At 48.8% G+C, this 9,660-nt stretch overlaps 1 protein-coding gene across 1 annotated transcript; it reads right to left on the bottom strand.

The window, feature by feature from the left end:
- Window positions 1–749: 749 nt before the first annotated feature.
- GPR12 (G protein-coupled receptor 12) lies at window positions 750–2,086 on the bottom strand. The gene has a single exon (XM_075921113.1). The coding sequence runs from the start codon at window positions 1,884–1,886 to the stop codon at window positions 882–884; it is 1,005 nt and encodes a 334-aa protein (XP_075777228.1). The 5' UTR covers window positions 1,887–2,086; the 3' UTR covers window positions 750–881.
- Between the last annotated feature and the right edge of the window lie 7,574 nt (window positions 2,087–9,660).

The following is a 9,660-nucleotide window of genomic DNA, read 5'->3' as shown; positions in this document are numbered from 1 at the left end:
CTGTCAAAGAAACTTAAAATACTACTGCACTTATTACAATGCATAATTCTTAGAGGCTGTATTGTGCCATAGATATCTGAGCAGAATCTCCCCATCATTTTAAATGAGGAATTCTGCTTAAAAATCCATGCTACAACAGGCCCTGATGTCCTATATTTAAAAAATGTATAGTTGATTTTTTTAAAAGGAAGAAGAGAGTAGTAAAAACAAAGCATACATTCTATTCCAACATCTAGAACTCATGAGAAAATAGGTAACATTTTAGAATAATGGTCCAGTTAATTTATACTGAGACATAAACCAGTAAACCTATACAACTACTTCCTCATTTTAGCACATTAATGGTTTGGAAAGTATTACAATAAATGCCAAACGAATCAATAGAAATTGGGCCATTACTTTGAAATTGAAGATTTACATTTTACTTTATTTTAACAGAACTAAGGATATCGTTCTCTTTACTATTCCACTAAGGCTAAGAGAGAGAGAATTTTTGGCAACAGAAAAATCATGTGGTATAATGAAGCTCAAACACAAACTATTTTTTTAAAAGGCTACAACTCTTCAGTCTACCTTTTTTTTTTGACTAACAAAGTTAACATAAAATCACAGTAAATGTGAATGACTGGTTTAGTCCATTCATAGAACCTGAGCATTAATACAATTTGAAAGAACACTAATCATTTTGATTTTGGAAATCTTCCTTAAACCAGTGAGTTCATTTCAGTTAATGGGGTTTGTCTTTTCAAAAGGCTCAGTGCATCCTATGGTTTGAATATGAATCAGATATGTATAATCTAAGGAATGTATCTAACTGAAGATTGTTGCAGGAATGTCTGAAAAACAAAATGTTAATTAAAGTCCTCATGGCTGGCTGTTAATCAAACATCACTGGGTGATCTTGCTCTTTGAGACAGGCTAGAGGGAATACAACCACAGCAGATGAGCCAAAATGCTTTTTGTATTTCCTGGTTTCTAAAAGCATATATTACAGGATTAATGATGGAATTGTAGGTGGCTGGCAGGAGGGTGGCATAGGTATATATTGAAGGATAAGTGTAATCTGCTATTAAAGAATAGAGTGTAAAAGGCATCCAACAAGCAGCAAAGGTCCCCAAAATAATAGCCAAAGTAGATACTCCTTTTCGGGTGGTCACATAATGGGATGTGGCCAGGAAGTGGTGTTGCAAGGCAATCTGATGGGCATGGCGCATCACGATTTTACAAATTTGAATGTAGAGCTGCAGCATGAGAGCAAACATGAGCAAGAAAGAGACTGAAAGGATAGCTGCATTATTTTTAGTGAGTGGTCTGATAACGCTGCAGGTGGATTCATCTTTGAGGCAGTTCCAGCCCATTATAGGCAGCAGTCCAATACAGATAGATGCTCCCCAGAGCAAAATAAGCATGATATAGGTAAAAGTGACAGTTCTTTCTGAATTATAAGTCAAAGCATAATACAATGAGAGGTAACGATCAACAGTAATAGCCAGCAAGCTGCAGACTGATGCAGAGAAAGAGGCAACAATGAGTCCAATAGTGACCAGTTTTGTAGCTTCCGATTGTAGAAGATAAGCAAAAATAAAATTGATGATCAATCCAATTCCTGCTAAGAGGTCTGCAAGTGCCAGGCTGCCTATCAGAAGGAACATGGGGGCACGGAGATTAGGATTTTGGAAAATAATAAGGACCACAATGGCATTTTCACAGGAGATGAGGGTTCCTGAAGTACACAAAACAATGTCCCAGGGGTTTACTATGAGCTCTGGTTCTGGGTCTACGACAGGAATCAGGGAGGAGACTGCAGCTGAGACATTCTCTGTAGCGCTGGTTTCTAAATGATCTTGAGGCAGCCAGCTTAAATTAGCCTTCAGATCTTCATTCATTTTAACCCCTGTCTTCTTCAATGAAAAGATATTTTTTAATGTTCAGATACATAATTGGTGAATTCAAGAACATGCAATATCTTAGATATCGCTATCAATCTCATTTGCAGGTAGGCACATGTTACATAAATGTGACAGTTCAAATGATGAAGAAAAGCACAATTTAAAATTGCCTCAAATTATTTAAAGAAAACAAAAGAACAGGGCATGGAGTAATTAGAAAGATTTGCTTCATTAAAAACAAGGGAGAAACAACTGAAATATGGTATGGGCACATAGGACTGCACTAAAGAAATAAAAACCTGTTCATATAGCTAGAACTGTTTGAAAGGTTTTTTGGATTAACAAGATAAACAAACCCAAAGCACATGAGTTTAAATATGGAAAAAGAGCAATTGTTGCATGATATAAAATCACAAGTCACCAGCCAGGTTTGCAATTAAGCATCAGGGTTTTTAACCATTTTGTTAAGAATTCTCATGATTCAAACCCGGAATAGGCAACCCAGCAGAATTCTTTTAACCATAGCAGTAGGAGACATCATCCTATCTACATGAGTTGGAAATTCGGGCTGGGGGATGTTTACCCTGCAGAGCATCCTTGGTCCTGAATTAATAGCAATGGATGTGATGAGGTAGGGAGACAGAGCAATGCCATGCAAGCATCTGTGCGAGGGTAACACAACCTCATACAGACAGATGGAAACACAGAGTGACAGACAGACAGCGGGACTAGCCCTCTATGATGGTCACCTTGGCTTCTCCCCTGTTGGAGGAAGAAGGTCTCCGGGTCCTTTCTATGCAGCGGGGCAGGCTGCTCCTGGCAGGCTCATTGTTTGTACTGCACGGACACGGGGAGGGGGCGGCGGTGCCAGCTCCAGGCTGTGCAGTAGGGAGCGCAGGTGCAGTCCCCTCCGCGCTGGCCCCTGGACGCGGTGCCTGGTGCATGGGGCTGAGGCAGAGACAGGCGCAGGCACGCGCGCAAAGAGGGACAGGAGCGGGGGCGCGCGCTGTGCGGCGCCGCTAGTCCGCGAGAAGAGGCGCTAAAGGCACGTGGATAGCAAAGGGGTCGCGTGAGCGGCGCGCGCACAGAACGGAGAGGAGGGGACGGTCTGAGGCACGCGCCGACAGTCAGACACCTGCTGCTCTTTGGTGCGCAGGCGCCGGCCCCCCCCGCCCCCCCGCCTGGCCCCAGTCGACCTTCCAGGAGGAGGGGCTATAAAGAGGGGATCTTTGCACGCCCCGCGAGGCATCAGCGCGCATGCTGCGCTCTAAGCTCCGCCTCCCTGACCCCCCCCCACTTACAGCCTCCCCACCTCTGAGCCCCTCAGCTGCAGTCTCCCTGAGCCCCGGTGTGCTTGCTGCAGTCTTCCCCGCCCAAGCACTATTCCCCCAAGCTCCAATCCCCACCTGCTGCTGCACACCCCCTGCTGTAGCTCCTGCTAACCACCCCTGCCCCAGGCCTCATTCCTGGGATGCCATGAGTGGGACCCTAACAAATTCAGTCCATTTTGGTCAATTTCATGGCCATAGGATTTTAAAAGTCCTAAATTTGATTTCAGCTATTTAAATCTGAAATTTCACAGTGTTGTAATTGTAGGAGTCCTGACTCAAAAAGGAGGTTATTGTGCGTGTGTGTGTGTGTGTGTGTGTGTGTGTGTGTGTGTGTGTGTGTAGAGGGAGGGGGGGAGGTGTGGTACTGCTACCCTTCTGCACTGCTTCTGCTGGTGGTGCTGCCTTCAGAGCTGGGTACTTATAGCATGGTGGCTGCTGGCCACCGCTGAAGGCGGAGCTGCCACCACCAGCAGCAGAGAAGTATGAATGTCATGAAATGGTATTGCCAGCCTTACTTCTGTGCTGCTGCTGCTGCTGCTGCTGCTGCAGAGGCGTTGCCTTCAGAGTTGGAGCTCGGCCAACAGTTACCACTCTCTAGTTTCCCAGTTCTGAAATCAGCCTTGAAGTAAGGTTGACAATATTACAACACCCACCCTCCCTAAAATAACGTTGTGACTCCCCACAACTCTCTTTTGGATTAGGATCCCTGATTTGAGCAATGCTGATCTCCCCTATGAAATTTGTATAGTACAGCCTGTCTCCAACTTACGAACCGGTTATGGACCAAGCAATTGGTCGTAACTCGGTTTGTTCGTAAGTCGGACCCCATTGAGTAACATGTGACCACACCGTAAGCGCGGATCACAGTCATAATTCGGGGTCCGCCATTTACGACATTTTTGGTCGTAACTGCAAACGGTCGTAAGTCGACCGATCGCAACTTGAGGACCGGCTGTATAGAGTAAAAGCACATAATAGACCAGATTTCAAGGTCAGTGACATGTTTTTCATGCCCACTAATTTGGTAGGGCTCTAGCCATGAAGCACCTGACCTAGATACTGGCTACCCTTCTCCCACATCATCCCTGCACCTTCATGCTGCTCTTCTTTCTATACCTGCTGCCTCTCAACCTGCCACATCTGCCCGTGAAGTGTGAGAGGTTGAAGGCCTAGATTGCCCCTTCTGTCTGCTGTGATCTCCTGGGGGAACTATGACCTACTAGCTAATTTTTTGGGAGATAGGGGCATCTGGGTTGTCAACAGTTCCCTAATGTAAAACTCCTTATTTAAATTAAAAAAATGCCTGTCCTTGTTCTACGCCATTATTGGATGTTATTTATCCCATATTTCATCCAGGCGAAGTGCTGCCACAATGTTCTAGAGCAGGACTACTCAACTTTGGAAGCCCCGAGGGACACAATGATACTCACAGCATATGCTGAGGGCTGCAACTTAAGTGTGGTTGCATATATATGCAAATATATGCAAATAGCTTATTTCACACTGACCGGCATGAATACAAAGACTACACAACACGCAGGCCCCCATTTAAGTCAGTTCTGCTGATATTAATAAAATGCAATATTTACCCGATTTCCATCCATATGACAGCACTTTTAATAAACAATGACAGTCCAGGAATTTAACTACTAAAATGCATATCAACAGAAGACCATTATATTGGCTACTTTTTTGTTTTGGTTCCCACCCATGGGCCATGTGTTGAGCCCTGTGTAAATTCATACTGCATGTAGGCTGTAAACAAATGGGCCGCGGGCTGCGTGTTAAATAGCCCTGATCTAGAGCATTGCTCTAGCACCTAAAATCCTGAATAGAGGGGCACTTTGCAAAGCCCTGTTAATTGACACCTTCAGCTGGTGCATGTTGCAATGGTATTCAAATCAGGCCCTTAAAATCACCAGTGGCGGCTCATCAATACAGGTAACCTAGGCGGTCGCCTAGAGCACCAAGAAAAATGGCAGTTGAGGGCTTTGGAGGCGGGGGCGCCGAGCGCGCATTTCACCTAAGGCGCCAGTTGCCGGCAGCTCGTCTAGGGCTGCTCCTGAAAATCACTGCTAGAGCCCCAGGCAGAATGCCCCACTGAATTTGGCTCAGCTGTTCCTCCTTCCCTGGAACACTTCTGAAAGTTGCCCTCTGCCCATTAAGATCTGAAATGGTGGATGCAGCGTAACCTCATTGAGCGGCTGTCTTCCTCCAGTGCACACTCCTTTAAACTGCCATGCACAGTGCTGCAGCAAGCAAACACCAACAATGGCATCTGCAACTCAGATATCAGTGCCCAGGCAGAACCTGAACCAGAGCTGCAGTGAGTGCATGGCCCAGTGCTTGAGACTCTGAGCTCTCTACAGTACTCAGAGCTGGAGACAAAGAGAACCCCTAGACCAGCATTCTTCAAACTGGGGGTCCCGACCCCCCTGGGGGGTTGCGAGCAACTTAGAGGTGGGTTGTGTGCAACTGAGAGGGTGGTTGCAGCAATGGAGAGGGGGGTCGTGAGCAACTGAAGGGGGTGTCACAGTATCACAAGTTTGAGAACCCCTGCCCTGGACTACAAACATCTGGGCTACGTCTACACTGGCCCCTTTTCCGGAAGGGGCATGTAAATTTCACCAGTCGTAGTAGGGAAATGCGCGGGGGATTTAAATATCCCCCGCGGCATTTAAATAAAAATGTCCGCCGCTTTTTTCCGGCTTTTAAAAAAGCCGGAAAAGAGCGTCTACACTGGCCCCGATCCTCCGGAAAAAGCGCCCTTTTCCGGAGGCTCTTATTCCTACTTCACGAGGATTAAGCCTAGTTCGAACTAGCTAGTTCGAATTAAGGGGTGTGCAGCCCCTTAATTCGAACTAGTGGGAGGCTAGCCCTCCCCAGCTTTCCCTGGTGGCCACTCTGGCCAACACCAGGGAAACTCTTCTGCCCCCCTCCCGGCCCTGAACCCCTTAAAGGGGCACATGCTGGCTACGGTACCCGTGCCAGGTGCAAGCCTGCCAGCACCCAGCCAGCAAACCCTGCACCTGGCACGGATCGAGCCACCCACCAGATGCCCCCCAGCCCTCCCCCTCTTCCTGGGACCAGGCTGGCGGCTCCCGGGAGCTTGTCCGGGACCGCAAGAGGCGGGCACCCGCTTGGGCTAGTGCAGACATCGTGGACCTCGTCCACGATCTCCGCACTAGACACAGGAAAGTGGCCAGCTAGGGCAGGAGAGCTGCCAGCCTGGCCACCCAGGAGCAGGTGTGCAAGAGAATCTAGGGGGTCCAGTGAGACCCCCGACCCTGAGTTTAGAATGGCCGTACTGGGTCAGACCAAAGGTCCATCTAGCCCAGTAGCCTGTCTGCCGACAGCGGCCAACCCTAGGGACCCTGGAGGGGATGGACCGAAGACAGTGACCAAGCCATTTGTCTCGTGCCTTCCCTCTCCAGCCTTCCACAAACTTTGGGCAGGGACACCACTCCTACCCCCTGGCTAATACCACTCCATGGACCCAGCCTCCATGACTTGATCTCACTTCCCTTTAAACTCTGTTCTAGTTCTAGCCTTCACAGCCTCCTGCAGCAAGGAGTTCCACAGGCTGACTATTTGCTTTGTGAAGAAGAACTTTCTGTTATTAGTTTGAAGCCTGCTACCCATTCCTTTCCTTTGGTGTCCTCTAGTCCTTCTTTATGGGAACTAATGAAGAACTTTTCTGTATGCATCCTCTCCACCCCACTCATGCTTTTAGAGACCTCTATCCTGTCCCCCCTCCGTCTCCTCTTTTCTAAGCTGAAAAGTCCCAGTCTGTTTAGCCTCTCTTCATATGGGACCTGTTCCCAACCCCTGATCATTTTAGTTGCCCTCCCCTCTCCCAGCCTCTCTCTTCCCCTCTCCCACCTCCTTTTCCCAGTCTCCTCCAGTTTTGTTCAATAAAGACAGATTCCATTTTGGAAGACACGTTATTTTTATTTTGTACATCAAGAAGAGGGGCTAGGGTAGGGTAAGTGGAAGAAGGTGAGGGAGGAATGGGGCACGAGCCCCTGATGGGGAGGACTGGGCTGGCTCTGCGGCCTTCTGGGGGTGGAAGCTCTCCTGCAGCCCCCCAATTGTCCCCTCTCCCCAGATGGCAGCCTGCGGCAAGTGCAGCCGGGCTGATGGCTGAGTGGTGTGATGTGCCCAGTGTGGGTACTCCGGGCAATCCAAGCAAGGACTGCTTTGCAAGCGGGGCACCCCTGAGAACTGTCTGTCCGGGGTGGGGGTCGGGACCCTTTAAGCACAGCCCTCGGCTAGCCTGAGAAAGCATCTCCACGCTCTAAGTTCTTCTCTGATGCCCTGCCGGCACTGCTTCCGGCCATCCTTAAGCCCGGTTCAGGGTCCACTTAATGTGGACATGCTAGTTTGAATTAGCAAAACCCTAATTCGAACTAGTTTTTTAGTCTGGATCTGTTAGTTTGAATTAGCTTAGTTCGAATTAACGTTGTAGTGTAGACGTACCCTCAGTGAGGAATAAGAAAAGAATGAACCGAAGCGCAGTGAAAGCCCAGGTGCCAATTCCTAGATCTTGTTTTATTGTTCAGTTGTGAAAGTATATTTGTATTTTAAGACTTTAACTAATAAAAGACATATTTAATGAGATGCCAGAGATATTGGTTGAACCCTTATTTACACAATAATATAAACAAAATACGTTTACTTCTTTTGCCATGCTTAGGGTGACCAGATGTCCCATTTTTAAAGGGACAGTCCTGTATTCAAGCCCTCTTGCAGGTGTTCTGACTTTTTCTTCAAAATGGGAAAATTGTCCCACATTTCCTGTCTTCTCCTCCATCAGTGCTGATGGGTCCTGCTGCTGGCCAGATCCCTGTATACCAGCTATCGGTGGGTGGGGTTGTCCAGTGGCTGACAATGGTGGTGGGTGCACAAGGCTGGTAGCAGGATGGACATGCAGCACACAGGGCTAGCTGCTTTCCCTGCTGGTCCATCAACGCACCTCTCTGTGTGCCAACTCCAAGGTTCCCTCTAAGCTGTGTGGCAGCAAGGCCCTGCAGCTGCTTAATGAGCCCTGATCAGGGGCTCAGGGCTGCCGCTCACGGAGCTGCCTGGCTGGGGGAGGGGCACTTCTCCCTCAGTACAGCAACAGCTCCCTGCTGAGGACAGAGCACAAGTGTCTCCCAGCTGGTAGGAAGAGACTGGCTGCTCTGTCCTCAGCAGGCAGCTGCTGCTATAGCTGAGGGAGAAGTGCCCCTCCTCCAGCCAGGCAGCTCATGCATGGCAGCCTTCAGCCCCTGGGAGGTGCTCATTAAGCAGCTGCAAGGCCATGCTGCCATGGAGCTTACAAGGAACCTTGCTGCCCACTCATCAACCTTTTATACACTTCCCCTCTTGCTTTGCCCCTGCACTCCCCGCCCCCCCCCCCCCCCTACATCTCTCTCCCAGTGATATGTACAGAACCAGTCCCTAATCAGAAGACAGAACTCATCAACGGTGTGGATGACAGGCTCCTTCCTTCTCCTACTGTCTCTGGCTGAGCTGGCACCCTAGGAAAGCCTAAGACACACCAGTTTGGGCACTGGCCAGTAAGATCCGAGCCCTGCATGTGCCAAAACCTTGCACTGTGTTGGCAAAGGGAAGCCTCTCCACCCCTCAGCTAAGCTCTGGAGTAGTGCATGAGAGAGCAATTTCTAGCCTGTTCGCACCCTGAACTTGCAGGTTCCACAGAAGCCTCTGGGGCCAGGGATTAGCACACTTTTCACCCCCTCCACTGCCTCCAGCCATTGGTTCTGCTCTCAGGAAATGTGGGGCTGCTCTGTTCCCTAGGCATTTTCCTCTACTGAGCCACATCAATGGCTGAAGCCCCTGTAATCAGGTTCCTTGTGCCCTGGTGCCAATGCACTGTAGCCAGGGGATAGGAGGTGACTGGGTTATCTTGGTGACCGGCAGCAGCCTGGAAATGTTAGCTGCCTTTTGATGCTGCACGGGCAGGAAGGGACAAGCTGCGGTACCCAAAGGCTGCTGCTGGTCACATTCTCATGTGAACCCTGGCAGAAATCTGGGGAGGGGATCATGTGAAGGTGCTGTGCCACGTACCAGGAGAGGCAGATCCATCCTCAGGCTCCATCCAGGGTGGAGAGCACAAGGCAGGAAAGTTGGGCCATTTCGCCCCCCCCACACACACATGAGACAGAGATGTGTGGGAGTGTGTATGTCATCCTTCCCTCTTTTAACCCTAAAGCCTTAAAGATAAGACGATAAATAAAAATAATCTAACTCTGCAATTTTTCTTTTTAACCTCAGGTAGCTAGGAGGTGTTGGTAGGGAGCCAGGAGAGCCAACGGGAGAAGGTGCTGAAATTTGAACGGAAAGTAATCCTGCTTTCTGTTTTGTCTTTGTGTGAGTTTACACCAGGAGTTGGGGGAACAAGATGAATTGAACCAGGCAGGACTACCATGCCTACA

This window comes from Pelodiscus sinensis, chromosome 1, assembly GCF_049634645.1.
Source record: "Pelodiscus sinensis isolate JC-2024 chromosome 1, ASM4963464v1, whole genome shotgun sequence".
NCBI classification, from domain to species: domain Eukaryota; kingdom Metazoa; phylum Chordata; order Testudines; family Trionychidae; genus Pelodiscus; species Pelodiscus sinensis.
This window is presented reverse-complemented; position numbering and strand designations above follow the sequence as displayed.